General features: G+C 35.2%; 1 protein-coding gene across 1 annotated transcript in view; it reads left to right on the top strand.

Annotated features, from left to right (window-relative positions):
• Positions 1 to 27979, top strand: part of LOC114038079 (ankyrin repeat domain-containing protein 26-like) — a 100883-nt gene that overhangs the window by 17528 nt on the left and 55376 nt on the right. Inside the window, 8 exon segments of the mRNA XM_027855184.1 lie at positions 4507 to 4557; positions 7015 to 7048; positions 10619 to 10691; positions 15702 to 15762; positions 15857 to 16059; positions 21760 to 21907; positions 22556 to 22617; positions 25132 to 25228. Of these exon segments, the coding sequence (XP_027710985.1) occupies positions 4507 to 4557; positions 7015 to 7048; positions 10619 to 10691; positions 15702 to 15762; positions 15857 to 16059; positions 21760 to 21907; positions 22556 to 22617; positions 25132 to 25228 (729 nt within the window).

Genomic DNA, 27979 nt, shown 5'->3' with positions numbered 1-27979 from the left:
ATATCTTGCAACTTTACTAAAGTTAATTGTTTCAAGTAGTTCTTTAGTTGATTCTCTAGAGTTCTCTAAGTATAGCATCATATATATATCATCTGCAAAGACTGACAGTTTTGTTTCCTCATTGCCTATTCTAATTCCTTCAATTTCTATTTCTTCTCTTATTGCTAAAGCTAACATTTCTAGCACACTTTTGAATAATAGTAATTATAATGGGCATCCTTGTTTCACCTCTGATCTTATTTGGGATGCTTCTAGTTTGTCCCCATTACAATATAATGCTTGCTGATGGCTTTAGATGAATACTGCTTATAATTTTGAGGAAAACTCTATTTATTCCTATGCTATCTACTGGTTTTAATAGGAATGGATGTTGTATTTTGTCAAAAGTTTTTTCTGCATCTATTAAGATAATCATATGATTCTGTTAATTTTGTTATTGATATGATCAATTGTGCTGATAGTTTTCCTAATATTGAACCAGCCCTGCATTCCTGGTATAAAACCCACCTGGTCATAGTGTATTATCCTCTTGATAAGTTGCTGTAATCTCTTTGCTAATATTTTATTTAAAATTTTTGTATCTATATTCATTAGGGAAATTGGTCTATAATTTTTTTTTCTGTTTTGGCCCTTCCAGGTTTAGGTATCAGCACCATATTTGTGTTGTAAAAGGAATTTGGTAGGACTACTTCTTGGCCTAATTTTTCAAATACTTGGAAACTATTGGAATTAATTGTTCTCTAAATGTTTAGTAGAATTCACTTTCAAATCCATCTGGCCCTGGAGATTTTTTCTTAGGGAGTTCATCAATGGCTTCTTCAATTTCTTTTTCTAAAATGGGATTATTTAAGTATTTTTTTCCTCTTCTCTCAATCTGGGCAATTTATATGTTTGTAAATATTCATCCATTTCACTTAGATTGTCACTTTTATTGGCATTAATTTCCTTTTCATTGGTAGTGAATTCACTCTTTTCATTTTTAATATTGGTTAAATGTTTTTCTTCTTCCTTTTTTAATCAAATTAACCAAAAGTTTTTTTTATTGGTCTTTTTGTAAAACCATCTCTTAATTTTATTTATTAGTTCAATAGTTTTCTTATTTTCATTTTTATTTATCTCCTTTGATTTTTAGAATTTCTAATTTGGTATTTAATTAGGGATTTTTATTTTACTCTTTTTCTAGCTTTTTTAGTTTCATGCCCAATTAATTGATCTTCCCTCTTCCCTCACTGTAAGCATTTAGAGATATAAAATTTCCCCTAAGAACTTGTATCTGAAGATCAAATTTTCTGTTGAGCTCTGGTCTTTTCATCAGGAAAGTTTGAATGTCAATCTTTTCCCATGAAAGATTATACTCAGTTTTGCTGCATAGTTGATTCTTGGTTGTAATCCAAGCTCTGTTGCCCTCTGGGATATTGTATTATGAACTCTCCCATTCTTTAATGTAAGAAGCTGCTAAGGCCTGTGTAATCTTGACTGTTGCTCCTTAATAGTTGGATTGGTTTTTTCTTGCTGCTTGCAGTGTTTTCTCCTTGACCTGATAATTCTGGAATTTGGCTACAGTATTTCTTGGAGTTTTCATTTTGTGATTTCTTTCAGGAGGTCATAGATGGATTCTTTCAGTGACTATTTTAACCTCTGGTTCTAGAATATCAGGGCAGATTTTCTTGATAATTTCTTGAAAAATGCTGTCCGGGCTCTTTTCTTATCATGGTCTTCAGACAGTCCAATAATTCTTAAGTTGTCTCTCCTAGATCTATTTTCCTGGTTAGTTTTTTTTCCAATGAAGTATTTTACATTTTCTTTTATTTTCTCATTCTTTTGATTTTATTTGACAGATTCTTAATGTCTCATAGAGTCATTAGCTTCCACTTGCCCAATTCTAATTTTTAAAGAATTATTTTCTTCAGTTAATTTTTGTACCTCCTTTTCCATTTAGCCAATTCTGCTTTTTAAGGAGTTGTTTTCTTCAGTGGATTTTTTTTTCCATTTGGCCAATTCTATTTTTAAGGAGTTTTCTTCAGTCAATTTTTGTGCTTCCTTTTCCAAACTGTGGACTTTTTTTTTTTAATAAATCTCCTATATAACTCATATCTTTTCCAAGTTTTTCTTCTGCCTCTCTTACTTGATTTGTATGATCCTTTTTGAACTCTTCCAAGAGGACTTTTTGGGCTCAAGACCAATTCATATTCCCCTTTGAGGCTTCATATAATAGTCGTTTTGATGTTGGTCTCGTCTGAGTTTGTGTTTTGATCTTCCCTGTCACCATAGTAGCTGTCTATGATCAGGGCTATTTCCTGTTTCTTTCTCATTTTCAGCCTATTTGATGACTTTTAAAGTTGAGCTCTGACCCTAGTTATGGTAAAGGGGGCACTATTCCCAAGCTTCTTTTGCTGAGGGCCAATGGCATGATCACTTGCTTTCCACACTGGGGCCTCAGATATTTACATCTTGCTCATTTCTCTGTGGGTAGAATAGCCTAGTTATGCCTATTGTGCCAGGGTTCCAGGACTCATAATTTTTGCCTTCTGCCCTGGGGTTAGAGGCCTCACTGCTTGCCTACTGAGCAAGGACTGAGAGGCCTTCATTACTGACCTCTGCTGTGACTAAGAGCATGTCACTGGCTTGCCCAGATATCATGTGTGCTAGGCTGTGCTCCCCTTTTATCCAAGTGAGACAGACCTTTTCTGAAGTCCTTTTAAGGTATCTTAATCTGGAAAAGTGTTTCACTCCATCTTTTTGTGGGTTCTGTCACTCCAAAATCTGTTTAGCAGCTACATTTAATGTTTCCGAAGGAAACTGGGGAGAGCTCAGTCTTGGCTTCTCTCTGCCATCTTGTCTTAACTCCTGTATTTTAATGTTTTCAAAGTGTTTTCCTCACATTACTTTTGTCTTTTGTTATAACCTTTGAAATTTATCCTCTAGGGGAAATGTCCAGAAACTTGATGCCTTTTTAATAGTAACATTTTCCCTTTAATGAAAAATCATTAGAATATAGTTAAAGAGACTTGGAATTGGAAATTACTTTAGAGGTAATGCAGTCCAACTATATCATTTGGGAAAATTCATTAACAGTAGGTTTATGAAAGATATGTACTTTGCAAAAGATATGTACTTCTAATACTTTTTATTTTTTAAAGAGACCTCATTTAACAGTGGGAAAAAGACTAGTTTTGGAGTTAGGATTTCCTGGAATTCCTTAGGAATATCATTTAACCTCTGAGATTTGTTTACTCGTCACTAAAATGAAGGAATTCAATCAGATGATTTATATGAGGTTTAGATCTAAATTATATGATTCTATGAAATCATTCTTTAATTTGACAGGCCGTGATTACTTATATGATAGTTAATGTTTTAAAATGTAAAACTTACATGCATTTAAAACTACATCACTTTTATAAGATTTATGGGGATTTAAGCTATGTTTTACCTGCCAAAATTAGAGAACTATGCAGTTCTGTAGTGAATATGATAAGCCTGCACAACCAATTTTGGGTATTCAAAGCAATTCAAAGGAATGTCATATTTGGGGGGTGGGGTGGAGGAGACAAATTTAAAAATGTTGTCAGTTGTCATCAAAATTCATAGCCAAAGTGACCTATATTTACTTGCATTTGATTAAATTGTTTTTACATATTATGAGTAATAGTAAATATCAAAGAAGATGATTTGTGCCAACTTTAACTTCCTATATATCCATATTACAATGATAATTTATATCCGTGATAATTTTTAAAGGAGCCTATGGATGTTATAAGTTCTCTAGAAATTAAATTTTATTCAATATAATTTTAGAGTGAAATGAATTTTATTTTAGTTTGTCTTTTGATGATTGGTAATTTATTTGTGGTATTTGTGGCAACTCATTATTTACATGTATTTAATTTAAAAGAACAGTTCATTCCTCATGGAATGGGAAAACATGCCAGATAAATAATTTATATTTTTTTCTAGCAAAGATAAATTCTCTTAAAATTATTAATATTCACATCCACAGTGGTCGTAGGAGGGAAGAGAGGCCATCTTAGTTGTATTGGTTGAGTAAATTGCTTTTTACTTTTTGCCCTACTCTTTCTGTAGTGGCAAGTAATGATGTTCTTTGTACAACAGCATTTAATGAGTAAGCAGTGTTTTCAGTATTGTGCTATTAGATAAGGAACAAGATTGAAAGTAAGTAGTGGATCATATCATCAGTAGTGGATTAATTATATGAATTGTGATTATGTGTCTTTGAAGAGGCATCTCACTTGGCAGACTGACACGTAAACTTTTGAAATGAGGAAGCAAAGCATAGCTAATCAGAAAAAATCAGTTGACTCTGTCTCATTAAGGATTTAATAATACATTTTTATTTCATTTTAAGTACTTTTATAATTAGTAAGCCAAATAGTCTGTACTAGCAGTTCCTACATTCCTTTTAGAATACAGCTACTTGTCTTCATATTTTTTTCTGATTTCATTGTTTCATCTATCCCTTTCATGCCTGTTCCTAAACGGATATAGAAATACAGGAATCTCCAGTGCAAACATCAAGAGCAAGAATTTCAGGGAAAGGTATTCTGTGAAATAACAAAATAAAAATATTTACTCAAATAATAATTAAATTACTTTAGTTGCTGCTCTAGTTCAAATTTTATTTTTGATATTGCTTTTACTATTTCTGTTTAGACTAAGCATTACGTAGAATAAAGTAGGATAGAATCCATTATACTGATATTTTCTGTGTGGTATGCCATTAGAAAGTAGTATATAGTTTTTTAATTTGATAAATTCTGAACATTTTGTTAAAAATAATTGAGAGATGATTTCAGGAAAAAAATGTTTTGAATAATTATCTTGAGTTTGAACTTTTTATTTAAAATATGAAGATCTTTGTTTGAAATTCCTATTTTAAAAACTACTTTGTAATGGTAATTTCTTTAGTATTGTTCATTATTAGATTGAGTTAATTCTACTCATGTTTATATTGATATTGTATTGATTATATATTATTTTACTGTTATAATGCCACTCCTTGACATATGTGTATGTGTGTGTGTGTTTGTGTGTATATGTATGTATATGTATACATATATATACATATATATAAAGATAAACTAATCAAATATTTTTGCAAACAATCTTATTTTGTCTGAAGTTAATTGCTTATGTGCCACAAAAAGAGAAAGACCTGGTACTATTCTGATCTTTGTTCTGTTTTCAACGTGACCGTGTAATTGCTAACTGTACTGAAGTTTTGCTACAATTGTTATATAGTGTAAGTTGGGTGCTTTCTAATTTAAAAAAAAATGAGAGTCCAAACCACAGGAATTAAGTTGTTTGAGATCCTGTCCCAAAGAGACTCTGGCTTGATTCTTCTCCTTTGTTTTATCATATAAATTTCACCTTGCCCCCTAACATAAGTGCCTCTTTGAATCATCTTGTGGTATGAAATAAGCCTGGAGAAAGTGTGCCATCTCTCCAGCTTTGAGGGGATTAGAGCTTTTATGCTTTTTAAAACCACCACAGTGAAATCTTTCCTGATCATGTATAACTAGGGAGGAGAACTAGAGACTTTGTTCTGTATGAATTTAACTTACTTCTTCTGGCTCTCCATCCTTTGGGAAAGTCTAGGAATACCATTTTATTCTGCACAATATGGCATAACAGTTTTTGATTAGTTACATTTTAATTGGGGAGAAAATTTAAGAGTCATATTTCTCACTCATTAAATAGTTACTAGGTACTCAGTATGTATTATGCTCTATACTGAAGTCTTATTCTAAAATTCATCAGGGTGTAGAGGCAACCTTAAATTCTCAAAGTTTGTATAGACAAAGTGAGCACTCTTGTAGGTCTTAGCCAGTAGGAAAGACTGGATAGAGAACTGGCCTTTACAATAAGAAGTCATGGGTTAAAAACCCACTTCTGATACCTATTGGCTGGTTGACTCTACACAGGTTGCTTAACCTTTCACTGCCTCAAGTTACTAACTCACTAAGGCTATAATTTGCAGAGAAACTGCCTGTCTATATAAGGTAATTATTCTCACTGTGAGTTCCATATAGATGAAATCTCATATCTCATTGACCATATCTAGTTCAAAAGAAATTTGGCAGTATCTTGTTGAATGAATTGGAGAAAGTAAAGTTTGGAGAATAGTTATGAATCAAATAATAAAAGAATGCACCCAATGAAATGGGCAAATGGTCACCTCTTAATTGCTTCCCTTAAACTAGGGTGATGGTTGATAGAAAAAAGAAGTACTTATTTCACTGCCCATCTGACTATCTTTAGAGTGAGTATATTTTGCAGGAGAAGGTCAGAAGAAATAACAGATGTACATTGTACATGATAAGTTTTTTGATTTTATTTTTAGCTTTCCCTTCCTGGGAAGGTTTGAAACTAGAAAATATATTTATTTGCAACTCATCAGCCCCTTCCTTCTAGAGACTGTAGAGGTCTATGCACAGCACATTATATCTGGATCTCTTGCCCATGGAGAAGAGCTCAAAATATGTTATGTCCTACCAAGCAGAGCAGTCTCTGAATCTGTCCTGACTTAGAGAATGGACCAAACAGGTCTGTTCCATGTCATGCTTCATGTGGCAGTACTACATCTCCACACATTCCATCTATGTGGTATGTGGTGAGAAAGGTAAAACAAATATGGTCTTTCTCAATCTACCTACATAAAAAAGCACAGATTAATCCTGTTATATCAACTTGTTCCTTCTGTTTATGATATCTGCTAGTGATGTTATGCTCTGTCAGTGTGAAAGAGCCTACTAGTGAAATGGCCAGTGTAAACAAATCACTGACAGATAATCTGATGCTTAAAGAAGACCTCTTTCTACCCTCAGAGTCTTGATACTTAAGACACTTATCTCTAGCATAATTCCATTTGTATCATGGATCTTTGTCATGTCCGAAAAAATACATTGTAGCAAAACTGCATAAATTATATGTTTAATATTAATGTCATGTATTGATATTTCTGTTTTAATTATATTTTACTTCTTTCTTCAGTAGTGGAAGAAAATTCCCTGGAAGAATCTATAAGCAGGTAGGCTTCATAGCAGTTAATATTTCCTTTAATTAATCCATTAATTAATTTATTTTAATTAAATTAATTTTATTAATTATTGATTTAATTAATTAATAATGCACATGGTTCATTCTGCAATAGGTGTTTCTCTCTAAGACAAAGCAGATTCTCATCCTCCAAAAAAATAATATATCTTCAATTTAACCAATTCCCACCATCACATTAACTCATTTTTTTTATTTCATCATCTTGCATAGAATTATGTTTATTAAACACCTCATATATTTATATATTAATCAGTTTGGCAACTGTTCTGTGTTAGAGTTGCCTGGGAACACCGAAGGATTAAGTTATTTGCCTGGGCCCTCAAAACCAGTATGTGACAAAAGGAGAACTTGAACCCAGTATATTTTTACTCCCAGAACCACTCCCTATCCACAATCCCCTAATAGAACTACTAATAAAAGGTAATTAGTTGAATGAAGAATGAGCAAGCTATGTTCTTCCATATGGCCACACTATATATTTGCTACCTGGAATGGATTCCTAGTAAGACTTTTAAGACACATTTGTAGTGCAAATATGTATCTTCTTAAAGTTGTATAAATGTGTCTTACCTGTGAATGCAGCTATGAATGTTTTGTACAACTAGGTCCGTTTTTTCCTTCCTGTGCTCTTTTTTAGGATGAATTCATAGCAATGGAATCATAGCAATGAAAATCGGTTTTATGAGTCTTGTATGTTGTTCTCCAAAATGTTTGCACTGATGTGCAGTTCCACCAGTGGCATATTAGAATTTCCCACAACTCCACGAATTTATAACTTTTGCAATTTTTGACATTCTAGTCGATATAATAAACTTAGGTCGATTTACATTTCTCTACTTATTGGAAGATTAGAACATTTTTCATGAAGTAATTCTGTAATAATGAAACAATTTTTATTCAATCATTGCTTCATTTGAAGACATTTTACTAGATTGAGAGATATGTATCAGATAGTCAATCTTCAATTTTTGTGGAGGTCACATTCTTAGAAAATGGCACAAAAGTCAAATACTTAAATACTTCAAAGTGCTCAGGGATTATCAACTCAAGGGGTGATCAGCATGGGGTGGCGATTAGTCACTGGGGCCAGGGTCTTAAGTCAAGACAGGAAGCAGTATTGGAAATTTCTCAGCAAGACAGAAAAAAGCAATAGAATGAAATGAGAAGTGGCTGGTAAGTAGTTTCTGCTTGGTACTCTTGTAGACAACAGTGATAGAAAGCTGGTTCTCACATTGAGACTTTGGCAGGAATATTCTAGTTGCCAGTTTGAGGCATCCAGGAAAACTGGCATTATATCTTGAGAAGAGGTGGCAAGTCTGTTAAAAGGACATCATTTCTCTGGAACTCCTAGAGAGGCAAACAGACGTGGCAGTTTATTACCTGTAAAGGCCACCAACTGGAGTGACTAAGGACTAGATATCTCACTTTCAGTGAGCTCATATTCACACAGCACAGATTATTTTGCAGTGACCTACAAATTTTGTGCTTTGTTTGTGTTGCTGCCAGTAACAAGAGTTAGTCTTAATATAGAAGAAGGTGAAAAGGCTGGAGAAAAAGTCTTTCTGCTCTTCAGATGATCAAGTAGAAGGAATGATACAAACTTTTTAAAAAATAAAGAAAAAAGAGAACCTACTAGAGGTAAAGAGGAAGAGTGTGAGTCTGTCAGGAGGTTGGTGGGAAGACTTATGTGATCCAGAGAAGCTGAATATTTGGAGCCTTTCTTACTTCTTTTGTCCAAAGGAGATTGTGTGAAAAGGGGAGCAGGAGCAGGACCTGAACTAAAGAAAGAGAAGGAATTGAGAGGATAATTTGGAATCCTTTAGGATTTTGACAAAGATCCGAGAGAGAAAGTTAATAATATAAAGATATTCAGGAGGCCTTGAGAAATTGAAGTGACTTGAGTTGAAGGAGAATGACTCCATCTAAAGGAGGAAAAGAAAGTGAGTAAAGATAGATTTGAAGAGTTGGAGGAGGATATATGGAAGAAGACAATGTGTAGGTTATGAGAAGGAGGAAGAGATGGAATGAAACTGAAGGAGAAGTAAAACAAGAAGAAAGATGTAAAAAAGACAAGATCAAATAAATAATGACAAGTTTAAGGAGAAGGAAAGGACACTTGGCTTACCTATCAAAGAATCAAGAAAACCTATTTTAAAAAAAAAAGCTGTCATGGTGTTAACAAATGCTAAGGAGCTGAGAAAAGAAGTGCCTTGGGGGCAGTGGATAGGGAGTAGGTCTAGGAGTAAGAATAAACTGGGGTCAAGTTCCCCCTTTGTCACATACTTGTTTTGTGACCCTAAGCAAGTCATTTAATCCTTCAGTGTTCCCAGGCAACTCTCTGACACCAAATAGTTGCTAATCTACATTATTCCCCTGCACCAATGAAAACACAAGTCATATACCCTACTGTTCTTGAATTCCTCCTCCCCCAAAGAGGTGAATAGAGTGATAACTCTGGAGTTGAAACTCCCTGAAAACAGATTACCACAGCAGTTGTACAGAAGTGCTTCTCACAAGAAAGATAAAGATTAATAATTTTATTTTTTGTACATATGGGGATCCAGGTAAATTTTTAGTGACCTGAATTGATTTTTTCTGATTCTGTGACTCATGGAAGTCTTCTCTAAGGAGATAAGTCTCAAATTAGGTCCTGAAGGAAATGGTGCACATTGATTGGTAGTGGATAGGCAGATGGACATTCCAAACCAAATAGGCATCATGAATATTCTAATTTACTCTGAAAATGGTTTCTGTTCTATTCTATAATATTGTCTGACCAAGTTCATCAGTGATTATGTTACATTCAGGAATTATTGTACTTGTAGTAATTACCTTTCTGAGATTGGAATATATGACCTACTCACATATCTAGAGGGCAGCTAGGCAACATAGTGGAGAGAGCACTGGACTTTGAATCAGAAAGACTCATGTTTATGAGGTCAAATCTAGCCTCAGACACTTACTAGCTAGGTGACCCCAGGCAAGTCAGTTTCCTTAGCTGTGAAATGAACTAGGGAAGGAAATGGCAAACTGCTCCAGTACTTTTGTTAAGAGAACTCCAAGGGAGGTCCCAAAGAGTCAGACATGACCGAAAGACTGAACAACAACAAATAAAAAGTTCTATCTAGAATTGAAATCTAAGGAAGGTGACTTTAAGAAAAATGAGAGACTTACTGTGAAAGTGTTTGTCAGAAACTGGTAAAGAAGGCACAGAGAGTAATGACATGATACAAATATATTGCAGGTTTTTGGTGATTGTGTGATTTATAATGTCCCATTGTGTTCATTTGTCAGCTTTAGAGGAGTATAAAAATAGGAAGTGAGATTATTCAGAAGGATAAACCCACTGATAGATTTTACAATAATATTTTCTTCTGTGCCAAATTGAATATTGGAGTAGGAATAGTTTACATACCCTGCTCCATTAAGCTATCCTGTGTAATGTATCATTTGGTGGTAAACATCTGACAACAACTAAAAAGCCTTTTTAGTGATTCTCTTCTGGAAATAAAACTACTTATTTTTGTTTTCTTTTTAAAAGATTCTCTGACAAACCTGGGGCTGATGATTCCTGGCCAACCACAGATGAAGAAGAATTAGATTTTAGTATTAAGGTAAAATTTCTTCATGGAATTTTTTTTCTAGTCTTAAATTTCAGTTTAGTGGGTGCTTTGCTTTGTAAAAAAAATTTATTGTAAACCTAATAATCATCAACAAAATCAAACAAAAATAAAATTTTAAACAATATCCTTAGTATTTAACTCCAAATGAATTCAACCCATTTGGAGCCAAATGAGTTAAAAGCAAAAAAGCTTTTGTTTTGTGTCAAGCTTTAGATTTCTTTCAAGTTTTTCCACCTTTAGCTTTGTTTTTTTGTTTTGTTTTGTTTTTTTTACTGAAAAACTAGGTAAAATCAATGTGTGTACAGTTTGCTTTCTGCTGATATCTCTGCATCACTTTCCATATTTCCTTGTAATCTTTGTATTTATTTGTACACTCAAAAGAGTATTAGATTTGGAGTCAGAGAACCTGGGTTCATATACTATGGATACCACTCCTAAATAAATATATGACCTTGGCAAAGTCTTTTTATTTAAGGTCCCTTCTAGCTTTAAATCTATGATCCGTTATGGGATATATTGTTCTCCAAATGGTGGGTATAGAGATTACTTCCAATTTTTACAAATAGAGTAGCTATGAAAGTTTTGTACAGCTAGGTCCTTTTTTTCCTTCCTGTGCTCTTTTTTAGGATGAATTCATAGCAATGGAATCATAGCAATGAAAATCGGTTTTATGAGTCTCGTATGTTGTTCTCCAAAATGCTTGCACTGCAGTTCCACCAGTGGCATATTAGAATTTCCCACAACTCCACAAATTTATAATTTTTGCAATTTTTGACATTCTAGTTGATATAATAAACTTAGGTCAATTTACATTTCTCTACTTATTAGAAGATTATAAAATTTTTCATGAAGTAATTCTGTAATAATGAAACAATTTTTATTCAATCATTGCTTCATTTGAAGACATTTTACTAGATTGAGAGATATGTATCAGATAGTCAATCTTCAATTTTTGTGGAGGTCACATTCTTAGAAAATGGCACAAAAGTCAAATACTTAAACATGTATTCACTGAACATATGAGAAATAGAGCTTAGGTTCTCATGACCACCAAAAATTGTGATCTTTCACTAGAGATTGCTGAATATACCTTTTCGTTTTTTGGGGGGGGTGAGGCAATCGGGGTTGAGTGACTTGCCCAAGGTCACACAGCTAGTACATGTCAAGTGTTTGGTCTGAGGCCAGATTTGAACTCAGGTCCTCCTGACTTCAGGGCTGGTGCTCTATCCACTGTACCACCTAGCTGCCCCTGAATATACCATTTCTAACAGCTCAGCCCACTATGCTTTAGACTAATTTTCTGCCATGTCCCACCCCCCAGGTGGATATGTTCCTTTTGCCCCTTTTCCAGTTTCCTTTTTTGTACTATTTTTTTAATTAGAATTTAAGCTCCTGGAAAGAGGGGCTGCCTTTCCTTTTGCTTACATTTGTATTGCCAGCACTTAACACTATGTCTGACACATACTAAGTGCTTAATTAGCATCTTTTCTAGCTATATAATTTTATGATCCCAGTATTTATTACAATTTTATTATGGTATGATTTGTAAAAGTTGTGTTTAGAATTTCTGCCTTTAAAAAGATTACCATTTCTTGTGTCCGAATCTACTTTTTTAAAGGTTCTATATGATAATGAGATATAGTTATGTAACGTTCTTGTTCAGAGGACCCTATGAGACTTGCACTGCGTTTGGGTAGCATAATTGTTATACAAAACTTGAGTTTTAAAGGCAAACAATAAAACTGTGCCAAGGAATGTTTGGGAAGTTCTTTAATCTACAAGGGTAGGGTGAACAAGACCAGTGAAGTGCCTAGCAGGTACCAGCTACTCCACAAACTTGCAGCATTGTGCTTCTCGTTTTTTTCCCCTATTGTGCATGGCGGTTGTCATTGTGAAAGTGAAAATGAGGTTAATAATTAAAGCATGCAAAATGATAAACCAACTGAATGTTGAGGATTGATTGTATATGTATATTACATATTACCATTATCGAACTTAGTTTATATACTTGTTTAAAATATTTTCCAACCTTTTTCTATTCTTTTAATTTAAAAACATCACTTTTTCTTTGTTGGACAGATCTCTCTATAAACAAACCTATTGATTTTGTCTCTAATAATTCTTCTGTTTAATAAAAAGTATCTTCTGTAGTTGATAAAATTTTTATTCCATTTATTATAACTCTTAATCTTAAATATTTAAATTAATAATATAGTTAGAATTTATTGTAGTGTATGGTATGAAGTATAAATCTAAAACTTTACCTTCTACTTCTTGCCTAAAGAAATCCTAAGCACCATAAAAATTTTACTAGTCATAGTAAAATAGTCTTCTATGACTATGCCTTGTACTTTCCAAACTCCAAGACTTATAGTTAGTTCTTTCCTCCTGAAATGTCTTTCTCTACCATTTACCTTTGGACACTAAAATCATAAATTAATATATTAAGGCCTAGGTCAAATGATTTTTAATTCATGAAATCTTTCTTGATCCCATTTATTTCTCCGTTCCTATATGGAAATAAGCTCTCCCTGTTTTGATGTCCATTAATACCTTAAGTCACATCACATTTCCCATATTTATCACACTGTTTTTTATTGTGGTTATTGGTGTAAATATTTCATAGCTCCCTGGAGATAGAACATCTCTTTTTATCTCCTGTTGAATCTAGGAGAGTAACATACACATAAAATTATTAGTTGAATGAACTGATATTTTTAATGTTTTTTTCTATGTGAATAGACAATATTAATAATGGGCTATATGTAATTAATAATAATAATAGCTAAAATTTATATTGCACTTCCATATGTCAGACACTATGCTAAACACTTCACAATTATTATCTCATTTGACTCTCACAACAACCCTGAGAGGTAAGTACTGCTATTATCCCCATTTTACACATGAAGAAATTGAGGCAAACAGCATTTAAGTGACCTGCCCCCAGGATAGCATATCTAGTAAGTGTCTGAGGGAGAAATTGAACTCAGATCTTCCTGACTGCAGGCTTGTGCTCTATCCATTATTTTTGTTGAAATATCCATCTCCTACCTTTGCAGAACATACTGAGTTTTATTTGGTAGATAATTTTGGGTTTGTGACACTTTTTTTTTATTTTGTAAATATTATGTCCAAATTTCATAATTCCTTGTCTTTTTTTTTTCTTTTTTTTTTGCGAGGCAGTTAGGTTAAGTGACTTGCTTAGGGTCACATAGCTAGTAAATAGCAAGTGTCTGAGGCCAAATTTGAACCCAGGTTCTCTTGTCTCCAGGGCTTGTCCTCTGTGCTGCGCCACCTACCTGCCCCCATAGTCCCTTGTCATAAGAAGTTCTTGAAAAGTTTGCTTTGAATATGTATTCCTTGTTACATGATATATACACTTCAGGCAGCTTGTAGTAAGGAGGCAGTATGACATGGTAGCAATGACTTATGACAGAAGAAAGAAGATAGCAGGGATGGAAGGATCTAGTGAGGGGTTTTTCAGGATTGAGAGACATGGACATGTTTGCAGGCAATAGAGAATGACCTAGAAGATGGCTGAGATTAAAAATAAATGTTAGAATCAGTATGAGAGAAGGGGAAAATCTGTTGGAGAAGATAGGATGGGACGGGATCACCTGAAAAAGTAGAGGGCTCAGCCTTGGTGAGGAGTAAGCCACTTCATCATGTGACATAGGGATGAAGGAGATGGTGGCAGAAGGCATCTGAGTGATTGGAGAGGTAGAAGAGGGAGCTAATGTCAATTGGCCTTCATTTTTTCTGTAAAATATGAAGCAAGTTTCTCAGCTGAAAGTATGGGGGAAGAGGGAACCATGGAAGGTTTGAGAGGGGATGAAAAGGCATGGAAGAGCAGTTGTGGAGGGTGGGATAATTAATTGATGAGGGAGGTATGGTAGGATTGCCTAGAAGCAGTAATGGTCCACTTAAGATTATATAACATAAATTGGTAATGGTTCTACTTGGAATGGTTGCATGATTTTCTGATTTTTAATTGATTTCCTATTTAAACTTATATATTTTATTTCATGCACTTAAACACATTTCTTTGAATAGTGATCCAATGGTTTTACTAGACAGCCAATGAGGCCTATGACACACACAATAAATGTAAAAAACCCCTTTTTAGGTGTTTTTTTTTTTTTTGAGTTGTATATAATACTTGATTCTTGGCATTGATGCAGAAGCAATAAACAGTACATAATAAAATATGACTGCATTAGACTGCATCTTCACAGCTTTTCCTAGAACCTGAGAGTTTCTAGAGGGTAAAGCCCAGTCCTTTCAAGTGCATACATACAACACAAAAATTCCAAACAATAGGACATAGTTTACAGTTGATGTTGAGTACATATTCAGGAGTTCTAGTCCCTAGGTGAAGATGTGAGACCTGAATGCAAGATCTCAGCTTTTTCTCAGCAGTGCAATGAAGGTACTCAAGACCTTGTGTGAACTGAGGTTCTTATAGCCTGAATTTTTTTTCAATTTAGTGGCCTCTTGCTAGCAGGAACCTTTGCTTTCTTCCTGCTGAAGGTGTCAAGTGTGAGTGAACCCAACAACCAGGCCTAGAAAAAGTGAGCCTGACATCAACATTTCCCCAGTGTCCCCAGTCTTGAGACCTTTAGTCAAGTGTCTCTTCCTCCCTTTAGTTTTAAGAAAAGAAGTAATTCAGAGTAATTATTACTATTCCAAAACACATAAAGAAGCTAAAACTAAAGACTAAGGGACTTTAACTCTCTTTATTATAGTCATTTGGATGATACATTGAAGTACTAATTTCTAAAACCTGATATTTTTCAATGATATGACAAAGTATTGAAGAATAAAATTATACCTCTTGCTATATCAGATTCTGGTGAGCAAAATAGTCCAGAAGATTTTATTTTCTATATGATGATCAGACTAAATACATTACATTGGTAAACCTCAAAAAAATGTAGACTGTTAAATGTTAGTATTTTATAGGAATTGATACTCATTATTCTTTTTTTTTCTTGGCAGAAACTCCCCAAGTCGAACTTAACCAAAATAATAAGTGCTTCTCAGCAGATAAGGAAAACCAGTAAGCCATCTGAGGAATTTCCACTCTTATATTATTATTTATTGCCTTGAAATGATAGATTTGTTCATGTACTCTTTATTTGTTTTTAATATAGTAGATGAAAAGAGTAGCACTGTCAATACAGAACATAGAACTTTTCTTGGGCACAATCAATCAGATAGCGAAAAAGAAGATGTGACAGATTCCCTTCCTAAGCCTTCATCCCAAGCCCAGTGCTCCCCTCATCCTGTCCATCCCTCACTTGGCTCCTTTTCAAGGTCTTCCCAGATGATGTCTACTCTTCTGGGCATTAATAAGGTAATTATATTGGCTATGACTCCTATCCTTCTTTCCATATTTGTTTACCCTCTTTCCTTTCCTCCCTCAGTCATCACCACTTCATGAAGATGGCAAGGATTCTAGGAATGGAAGTCCTCAATAGTCACATCAAAAGAAAACTCAGGGAAATTTACATATTGAAAATAAAATATTGATGGGTCCAGACAATTCATGAGGCAATTATCAGGAAGAAGGATTAGAAAGCGATCAAGAGGGAATGTAGCCAAGATAGCCGAGTAAAAGCAGTGACTTGCTTGAGCACTCCCCCAAACCCCTCTAAATACCTGTAAAAAAATGGCTCTAAACAAATATTTAGATCAGCAGAACCTACAAAAAGACAGTGAAACAAATTTCTAGTTGATAGGAAACGTCTGTTGTTCTGAGCTAGGAGAGTGTGCAAGCAAAGACAGAGCCCCAGAAAACCTGGAGCAGACCTCAGGGGACTGAATCACAGGCATCTATGGCACTTTCCAGACTTCTAAAACCACAAACACCAAAAACAACTTAGAAAGTCAGTAGGAAAGGTCTGTTGGACCTGGGTGAAAGAGGAGCGTGGTCCTGTCCCAGCCCTAGAATGGTCCCAGGGTGGCAGCAGCAGCTGCTTCCACAGCTCTTGGCCCACAGACAGTGTAGGGATTGAGCAGCTGATCAAAGGGGGACTGCAGGGATCTCTTTGCTGGCTCTGAGGCAGGATTCTCTTGCTTTGCCTATGCTTGGATCTGGGTTGCAGTCCTGGGTTGTGGTTCTGGGGTGAGGAGGAACGCTGACATGGCAGAAGTTGTGGTGGCAATGGAGGCTGAATGCTCCTCACACAGTTCCAAGGCAGAAAAGAGTACTTGTGGTCCCTCATAGACCAGAGCACAGGTCAGGAAAAGAGTAAACACCTCTCCTTTGATCATACCACCTTGGAAGAACTGAAAACTTACAGGTCCCTAGAAGTATCTCTGAAAACAGCTGCATGAAATCCCCCAAGCTTGGGACAGTACACCCTCCACACTGCAAACAGAGCCCTACCTTAACAAAAAGTTAAAAAGTCAAGTAATTGGCTTAGAACATTAGCAAACACAGAAAAAGACTATAGAATCTTTCTTTGGTGACAGAGAAGATCAAAACATAAAACAAGAAGAAGATAACAAAGCCAAAGCTCCTGCATCCTCCAAGAAAAGTATGAATTGGTCTCAGGTCATGGAAGAGCTCAAAAAGGATTTTGAAAAGCAAGTAAGAGAAGTAGAGGACAAACTGGAAAGACAAATGCGAGTGATGCAAGAAAATCATGAAAAACAAGTCAACAGCTTGCTAAAGGAGACTCAAACAAATACTGAAGAAAATAATACCTTAAAAAATAAGACTAACCCAAAAGACAAAAGAGGTCCAAAAAGCCAATGAGGAGAAGAATACCTTAAAAAGCAGAATTGGCTGAATAGAAAAGAAGGTCCAAAAGCTCACTGCAGAAAATAATTCCTTAAAAATTAGAATGGAGCAAGTGGAAGCTAATGACTCTATGAGAAATGAAGAAATTATAAAACAAAATCAAAAGAATGAAACAATGGAAGGCAATGTGAAATATTTCATTGGATAAACAACTGACCTAGAAAATAGATCCAGGAGAGATAATTTAAAAATTATTGGAGTACCAGACAGTGATGATCAATAAAAGAGCCTAGATATCATCTTCCAAGAAATTAATGAAGAAAACTTCCCTAATATTCTAGAACCAGATGGAAAAATAGAAATTGAAAGAATCCACCAATCACCTCCTGAAAGAGATCTCCAAAGGAAACCTTCTAAGAATATTCTAGTCAAATTCCAGAGTTCCCAGGTCAAGGAGAACATATTGCAAGCAACCAGAAAGAAACAATCCAAGTATTTTGGAAACACAATCAGTATAACACAAGATTTAGCAGCTTCTAAATTAAGGGATCAGAGGGCTTGGAATATGATATTCCCAGAGGTCAAAAGAGATAGGATTATAGCCAAGAATCACCTATCTAGCAAAACTGAGTATAATCCTTCAGAGAAAAAAATGGACATTCAATTAAATCAAGAACTTTCAAACATTCTTGATAAAAAGACCAGAGCTGAATAGAAAATTTGACTTTCAAATACAAGACTCAAGAAGCATGAAAAGGTAAACAGGAAAGAAAAATCATAAGAGACTTATTAAAGCTGAACTGTTTATGTTCCTGCATAGAAAGATGATATTTGTAACTCATGAGAATTTTCTCATCATTAGGATAGTTGGAGGAAATATGTATATTGACAGAGGGCACAGGGTGAGTTGAATATGAAGGGATGATATTTAAAAAAATAAAATTTAAAGGATGATGGAGGATTGTACTGGTAGAAAGAAGGATAAAGGGAAAAGTAGAATGGGGTAAATAATTTCACATAAAAGAGGCAAGAAAAAGCTTTAACAGTGGATGGGAAGTGGGGGAACTAAGAGGGAATGAGTGAATCTTATTCTCATTGGATTTGGCTTAAGGAGGGAATAACATACACAATCAATTGGGTATGGAAATCTATTTTACCCTACAATATAGTGGGAAGGGGATAAGAGAGGGGGAGATGATAGAAGGGAGGGCAGATTGGCGAGGGGGTAATCAGAAGCAAACACTTTTGAGGACGGACAGGATCAAAGGAGAGAATAGAGTAAATGGGGGGGCAGGATAGGATGAAGGGAAATATAATTAGTCTTCCTCAATATTACTATTATGGAAATATTTTACATGACTACACATGTATAACCTCTATTGAATTGCTTGTCCTCTCAAGGGTGGGTGGGTGGGTGGGGAGGGAGGAACGGAGAGAATTTGGAGCTTAAAGTTTTAAAAACAAATGTTAAAAATTGTTTTTACGAGCAACTGGTAAATAAGATATACAGGCAATTGGGTATAGACATCTATCCTGCCTTACAGGAAAATAGAAGGGGAAGGGGATAAGAGAAGAGAGTGAGGGTGATAGAAGGGAGAGCAGATTGGGGGAAAGGGTATTCAGAATGCACACCATCTTGGGGTGAGGGGAGAGATGGGGAGAAAATTTAGAACTCAAAATCTTTTGGAAGTGAATGTTGAAAACTAAAAATAAATTAATTAATAAAAAATTTTTAAAAATTTTAAAAAATCATCTGCCAGGGTGGGAAATAATAAAGAAAGCAGCCAAGAGTAAGGACTGTTAGAAGATTATGAAGATGAAGTGGCAGAGGAGGAATTCAGTCAAGATGGCCATGATGCAGGAATTCAGTCAAGATGAGCAGGATGCTGTAGATGGAGAGGAAGGATCAGAATATGTAGATACAGAGGAAGAAGAAGAAAGTCAAGGTGAAGATTTTGAAAATATAAAGGGAAAAGAGGGTTTGAGTAATCAACAGAATCTCTCTCTTCATACTATTAAATGATAGAAATGAAGCTAAACGTAAAATGAGTAAAGAAAAGCAAGTAACGAACATTCCTACAGAATTTCCCGTGTCAATTATAATGGATATTTATCAAAATTTAAGTGCAAACTTATATGCCACTGCTCTTAAGGTAAAAAATAACAAAATGTTTTGTTTGGTTAACAAATGATATGAAGGGCAAGATTTAGATCTAGAATGAACCTTACAGCTTACTTAGTCCAAACTTAGGTGTTCTGTTCTCATAGGTGAATTAGAACAAGAAGAATATGTGAAAAAATATTTTAGGCCATAATAACTTTTTGTATTTATTCAAATACTAAGTATCTACCACATATTGTATTTAAGTGTATAAAATGAATGAAAGTGGGATTTTTGATTGATTATAAACTAAAACAAAGTTTCCAGTAATAGAATTATAAAAAGAGAAGAAACTTTGAAAGGTTCAAGTAGTATGTATATTTGCTCTTATTTAAAATGCATATGTACCATCCCTAACATTCTATTTTTAAACACTCAGAAAAAGTGATTCCATGATATTTTCTCAGACCTTTGTAATTTTTTACCTTAAGAATTGTCAAACCATGAAATTGAATTTCCTTTTTATTTGAGACCAATTTTAAGCTTACCTCTCTTTTGTTCTTCAGATGGACACTAGTTCTTTAAGGTAATAATTAACATAGAACAGAGTAATAGAAATCAGAACTTAAATAATGATCTTACTATAATCCATCATCTTCTAACCTTTTTTTTAAAGACATCTAATTTCCAAAACTTTCATTTCTGTTCCATGCAGCATATATTGTTAGCTCACATTGTATTGTGACCTAATATAGAAGTGGGACAAAAAGTGTCATAATCTCAAATTCCAAAATTTCATTTTCAATTTCTCCTTTATATTTTAATAGCAGTCATAATAACCCCAAGTTTTAATAATTAAGTTTGACAACTTATTGCACATTTAAAAATTTGTATTATGTGCAAGGCATTTTGTTATATGGAATTCAGAGACCAAGAAGACTCAGTTCTAGCCGTCATGTACTATACAACTTAATTGTGGATCTAAGGCTTCCACAAATAACTTTACTTTCTCATAGCTATTGAAAAAGCTTAAAAACTAACAGTGTTATTAATCTACTTGAAGTATTTAGGATATTCATATTTTAAATGAAACTAAAGTTAAATCTATTTCCTCTTCATGTGTCTCTGTTTTAGTCAAGCTAGATTACCCATCATTTTCTGAATGTACTTGATCTTTTCCTCCCTCAATAGTTTTCCTTACACTGTTCCCTGTGTTTGGAATATCTTCCTTGCCCTCTTTTTTGCCATCTGAAATTCTAGCTATCTTTGAAGGCCCAAATCAAATGATACCACCTATGTAAAGCTTTCACTGGTCTTTCTAAACTCTTATAGCTCATACATTTTGAATACTTTTCACAGATTTTTCTTTCTTTCATATTTATATCTTAGTAAACAGTGATTAATTACCTGCTATGTGCCAGGCAGTGTGCTAAGTGCCAGGGATATAAATTTAAAAAAAGAAAGACAGTACCTGCCCTCAAGGAGCTTATGATTTAATGGAGAAAGACAACGCAAAATACCAAAGGAAATCAATAATCTGAGAGGGGAAAATACCTGGTTCTGAGATATGGGGGAGAAGTTAGAGAACTCCACAATAGTGCAGCAAAGTGAGAAATGAAGAATTATCTCTACCAAGCCCTCTCCTTCAATGGAGGCTTTGAAATTCCTCCAGTCATGGGGCCAGTGGGTAGTGGTTAGGTGGACTACCAAGGTTGATGGAATCTTGCAGGATGATGAGGTTTCCCCAATCATAAGATTCCTAGGGCCTAGTGGAGAAGTCCCAAAGTTGTAGATAGAAATGAGAAGATATCTATGCTGGGCTCTCTCCTTCAGTGGAGGTTTTGGAGTTCATGGTTCTTCCCTCCAATCAGAGAGTATCTTATCTTCCCTACTAGATTAGTAATTGAGCATAAGAATTGTTTATTATTTTTCTCATTCCTAGTACTTGAATTTGTTGAAGGAAGAATTAAAACATTCATCAGCATATAGAATGCTATAAATTGATATTTCTACTTAGGGAGTTTTTCTATAAATCAAATGTCTAAAATAAGTGATTGGAAAAATCTAATTCTTTGCATGATTTGATTGTTAGGTCCATCAACATCTGGCAATTACAATGTGTTACATAGGTTCGCATTATTCATACTAGCAATAGATTAAAGAAAAGTTTTGGAGGACACTGTATATTTCATTCTCATTAATTATAGGAAGAATCACCAGAGTCAGAGGAGGAAGAAAAGGAAGATGTTGTATCAGTTGACAATGGTACTGGAGAACGAACACCTCCTGAAACTCCAAATCTTCCCAATGAAGTTCAGGCTCACCATACATCAGAGAGTTGTGCTGTTAGAAAAGGCAAGTTATTGTTTGATAGGACCTGGGATTTCATCATTGTAGGAAATTCCCATTGAGGAAATTTCTACCAATGCATATTGGCAACTGTTCTACAGCTTATATATAGTCTTACCAAGTACCCTGGGGCACTAATAGGTTCATTGTCTTGCCTTTGGTCACACAGCCAATATATCTGAAAAAGGACTCAAACACAGGTCTTTCTAACTTCGAAACTGTCCTTGTATCCACTGTGCTGTGCTACTCCTTACGTTGTAGAATATGCTTACAAAGCTTTCTTTTTGTAAAATGCCATTATAAACCTGTAAATTTAATGTCTATTGACCTAACTCTGAAGTATGTTAAATATAAATAATCTTTCTCTTTCTCGTTTTTACCCATAATATTAAGTGTATTTTAAAAAAGATTTTTGTTATATAGTCTTGTATAAAATTACCTCAGCCCCTAACTTCTTTCTTTGAAGGATCCTCCTTTGCCCATAATTCCTAAATCCCAGTGTTGCTCTCTTATTCTGGTTTTGTCTCCTTGAATTTTTTTGTTGTCATTTTCATTTAATTTTCCCTGAAGCAATTAGACATATTTGAACAGTTTTCATGTTCTCAGTAGCACATATTGTAATTATTAATGTGATTTTTTGTCTCTGCTTTATAGATATGATGTCAGCATTAGGATTGGAAGAGGAAGAAGATGCAGAATCACCTTGGGATTCAGAGGTATCTTCTCAAATTATTTTGAAATTTCAATATTGATTGTTTCCTTTAAAATTACATTGCAGATTTACTTATTTATTAATCATTGCAATTGCCTAGGTGGAATGAGAACTAGAATTTTTGAGCTGGAAGGGACCTTAGAGATAATCTAGTCCAACTACTTACATTTAATACATGAGGAAGCTGATCCCCAGAGAAGTCAGATAACTTGCCTATGGTCTTACACCTGGTTAGTGACAGAACCAAGAATAGAATCCAACGGTCCTAACTTGCAGGCCATGCACTTTCTACTCTACCCGTTAATACCTTACCAATTTCAAAATGTCACTCATTTATTTACTCAGTCATTCAGTGAACAAATGCCATAGTACCATATGCTGTTCTAGGTATTAAGATATATTCAAGTAAAGTAAGAGACTTTAGACAAAGACTTAGTATACAACCCTGCTTCCCTACTACATGATTAGCTTAACTTTAAGTGATGGGATAGGGCACAGGCACATATAAGATGATTTTATGGTCCACAGTCAGCAAATTTCTCCACAACTTGTATGCACACCTGCTGAGAGCAATACAGAGGGAAATGGCAGAGTAAATTGTGGTTAGTCAGAAAAGCTTTCATGAAAGAGGTAATAATTCGGACTTAATGATAGGGTCAAATTTAGATTGGCAGAGAGGAGGGAAGAAAACCTTTCAAGAGAGAGGATACGTAGAAGGAAGTAGGAGTGGTTGCAAGGAATGTAAAGAGTGGGGTTTAGCTGTAACAGATGGCCTATCATAAGGAATAGAAATTATTTTCTATAAATAAGATAGTGTGAGTTGAGGCCTTGAATGATAGCTTAGGATTTGATTTGCATCAAGGAACCATTGTTGTTTCTTATGCAGTGTAATAACATTTTGAACTTTGGTATTTTAGGAAAGCTTTTTGTGATCAGTATAGAAGATTAACTGGAGCAGAGAGGTGCATTATAGGCAAAAAAAAAAGATCTTGTTTCAATATATGAAATAAATTAGAGTAATGGTGGAAATAGGAAAGGTTAAATGATAACTTGTTTATTTTGGAGAAAGATTCAGCAGTATGTAGCGATTACTAGGCTACAGAGAGCGAAGAAGATAACTAAGTTTTTAGGCTGAGGACTTGGGAAAATGTAGATATCACTAATAGACAAGGAAGTTAGAAAGGGTCAGGGGGCTTGCATGGTGACAGGCTAAGGTAACTCTTTAATATGTTAGTTCTCAGGAAATGTTTAAATGGAGTTATCTCATAGAGTGCTAGAATTTTAGGAACACGAGAGTAATGTCAGATGGTTTTCCATGTCTTCTGACAAAGGGAGTCAGAAATCTGGGTCACACAAGAAAATCCCTTGTAATTGAAATATGCAGAGTTGAAGGGATTAACTCACAGCTTTATATTAGAAATAATCAAAGGAAGAAGCATGAAGTATGAAGACGAGAAAAGGACAGTGAGTATGCTTGTGCTTTTTGGTGTATGTAGAATGTTGAGTGGAGACTGTGGAGTTAAATGTAGAGTGAAGACCAGGTAACAGAGAGACAAAAAAATCATGATTCACAAGAGGTTTGGAGGCCATGATACGTATTAGACATCTAGCATGAGGCCAGGAAATAAAATGAAGAGAAAAAAACATAATCCAAGTGTGGGAGACCTCTAGAGAAGGTGGGAATCATATTGAATACTCCACTATCAACAATGAATTTTTCAGTAGATATGGTTGGTATGATTAAGCTAAAATTTTTAGCCATTCTGTCATATGTGTGTGTATGTATATATGTATATGTGTGTATGTATATGTATATGTGCACATGTGTGCATATGTAATATAAACCTATATCAGTTTGAACTGTGCAAGGCTTTGTTGTTCAGTAATTTCAGTCACGTCTGACTCCATTTGAGATTTTCTTGGCAAAGGTACTAGAGTGGTTTGCCATTTCCTTCTCCAGCTCATTTTACAGATAAAGAAACTGAGGCATACAGGGTCACACAGCTAGTAAGTGTCTGACACTAGATTTGAACTTATAAAATGAATCTTCCTGACTTCAAGCCCAGGACTCTATTGACTGTGCCACCTTTTCTAAGGTGATTATATACTGTTCATCAGACCCCAAATATTATTTTCTTTCCCCGTATTGTTAGTTTTTGGAAAATAGTATTTTAAATGTACTATAAAATATTATAACTATCATAGCAATAATAACTTAACTTATCATTATTATTATCATTATCATAACTTTATCATTACTTACCAGTAAGCCATTTTTATATGAAAAAGTGTACTCCAGCCTACACCACTACATTTACCAGTGTTATCTCATCTATAGACAAAAGAAAGAAGAATAAATTTGAAAAGTGTAAGCATGATGTTATATAAAAAAAAATTTTATTTTCTGTAGAACTCTCATTTCTAAGTGGGAAGTTCACAATTTACCAACAGAAAGCATTCAGGGCTGCTTTCTACAGTGAGCTTGCTAACTGTGTTGTTGATCTTTTCATTTAATAAGTGTACCACTGAAAGTCTTCCCAGAGGATCTGCCAGGCATGTACCTACAGCCACAAATCAAACAGTAAAAGACAATATTTCAATGGAACAACACGAAGGTAAGATTGTACAGTTAGATTTGTTATATAGTTAGGTTTGTTTAAAAAAAAATAAAAGTGGTATTGGGGAGGAGGTGGCAGGGAAGTGACTCTATCATCACATATGTAGAAGAAAAGAAGGTGGGCAAAGTCTTAGTGCCACTAACAGGACTGCCTGAGCAAAATGAGAAAAAGGATATGAAAAGGAATACAATAGGAGAAAAGTAGGGAAGGAGAGGTATTAGAAGGAGAATGGAAGAGTACAATGGAAAGAGAGAGAATAGAAATAGATATGTTTGATATGGAGTGACAGATTGGCTCTAATTAATAATTGTCTCTGTTAATAATCAACCAGCCTTTGCATGGTGGTTAGTTTTAGGAAACAGAATGAGCTCCATTTCAGTTTAATTAGTTGGTTATGCAGATGTCCTTCCTGTGATACAAGCCCATGTCACCTCATTTTTTGGTGATAGAGAATAGACCTGTAATTCCATTTGTATGAGGTAACTCCCTCTAGTATCTCAGAGACTTGACTAGAGTACTGAAAGGTTAAGTGATTTGTTAATAGTCACATAGCCAATATCAAAATCAGAAGTGGGACTCGAGCTCAGGCCTTCCTCATTCTAGGGCCATCTCTCCATCCACTCTGCCTCTCAAACTTCACTGGTCTCTCATCTCCTGGCTCTGAAACCTTCGGTTATTTATTTCATGTCTATCAGATAAAATGGAAAGTGAAGAAAATGTGTTATAAACTTCATTTTTAAAAAATCTTAAGTATCTGCTTACTCAGAAATATAGATGATAGAAGATGGCTGTATTGGAACTAGGAAGAGAAAGCAACCAAATTTGCTTTCCTAAATTGCTAGGTGGGGTCTGAGGGCTTCAGTATATACTGGGTGTTCTTTTTTTTTTTTCCCAGCCAAAGACAAGGTTAATTAGAACATCCATCATATTAGGCAAACCCTTAAAGAGTCTGAATGTTAGTGAGCTATTGGCTAGATTTTAAGAATCTAAGCATCTTAATGGAGACAAGATGGACCTTATATCCAGAAAGAGTATGGGAGGGATCTAGGAGTGGCCAGGTAGTCTATGAAGTAATAGAACTCTAGGAACCTGGACCACTTGGCCAAGGGAGAATGGAACCTGGATAGGATTAAGGGTGGGAGGTGATGTGGGACCTTAGGGAGGTAAGACAATGGAAGGCTAGGCTAGGTTAAGGGTAAGAGAGAATTGGGAGGTTGGGTATAGGCAATAACAAAAGGCCAGTTGATGGGATTATAGCCTCAGGCTAACTACAGAGATTTGCCATGTGGGAAAGTCCAGGGTTTTTCCTTTTTGGTTTTTCCTCATCATTCCCCCCTCAAACAAATGGGACCCAAATTCTTTTAGGGTAAGGGGTGAAGGTCTTGGTTTCTGAAACTGCTTCCTGCTGGCAAGGGGCATAGAGTTGTCCCTGCCTCGACGGGGACCTAAAGAGGAGGTTGACTGGGGGGAATGATGGGGGTTCATTGGCTGGTACCTGCTGTTTGCTATCAATTGTAGGTGAATGGCCTATATTGTGGAAGACACAAATCTGACAGAAAAGACTGCAGGGCCCAGATATGACAAGATAGAACATCCTTAGCTCTGTTTGCATTCAGATGATTCAGTTTTCCAACCATGCGGTCTCAAATCCACCTCATAGCCAGACTCAGGAATAGCCAGGTGGGTAACATTCCTTTTCAAAGGAACATAATGGGGAAACTGAGCCAGGAGGATCCCATCTTAGACTGAGGCTAAAATTGTCCTCTCAGCTTTTCCCAATGCTGACTTCCCACCAGTATCACATTCTCTGAGTAGCTTATGGCATTTCTCCCAGATGGTGGATTATTGATTATCCACGGATTATTGTGATCCTTCAGACAATTCAAAATAAAATCCTATGAGCTTTTACCTCACACAGCAAGTTTCACTAATCACAGCTTAGGAAAAACTTTTCCAAGCTTTACATCTCAAACTTAAATTTGTCCTGGTGTAAAAAGCCACTCATTAAAGATTTCTATACACTTGCAAATTCTCAGCAAGCCATAACCTAAACAAGCTTTTTGGCTAGTTTATACATTAAAACAATAACCAAAAATAGCCAAATTATTTTAGCACTAACCAAATTATGGAAAGTTGCTTGACATAACTGATAGAAAAAGTTCACCAATATGAAACTTGAAACAAACTCATTACCAATCAGGTGACTTCAATTTTGTTAAATGCATTTCCAAATTACTTTACACAGAGAATCAACATCTCATCATTAACAATTAAAATTACAAATTTAAAAGAGCATGCTTACCCAAGTTCGGAGGCTAGTTTCTTTACCTTGAGCAGGATGTGCTGAACCTGGGTGATGCTTCCAGGCAAAGGTTGCTCTAGGACCCAAGGCCATTGCCAGGGGGGCCCATGCTGTAGCTGCTGCCCCTCCTTCCTCCTTCCTTTCCCAGGTGGGGGAGGGTAAAATCAAAGGTGAGGGGTAAAGGGTGAAACTCTCTTCTCTTATGAGAGGGGTTAACAGATACCCTCTTCACTCAAGGGAAGGGAGAGGGACAAAGGAATAACCAAGGTTGTAAGGAGGAGTTTCAAAATTCCTTAATGATCAGTCACAAAACCTCCAGAATCCCAGTGGACTGAACGCCTGAGAGCATCAGGCTGAGTACAAGACTGCCTCGTAACTATCTGCCTGAAAAGCACCTCCAAGCCTTATTGCTTGAGAGTGACCCCAACTGCAGAGCAAGAAAGAAG

Source organism: Vombatus ursinus, unplaced genomic scaffold, assembly GCF_900497805.2.
Source record: "Vombatus ursinus unplaced genomic scaffold, bare-nosed wombat genome assembly UNPS02010788.1, whole genome shotgun sequence".
NCBI lineage: Eukaryota > Metazoa > Chordata > Mammalia > Diprotodontia > Vombatidae > Vombatus > Vombatus ursinus.
This window is presented reverse-complemented; position numbering and strand designations above follow the sequence as displayed.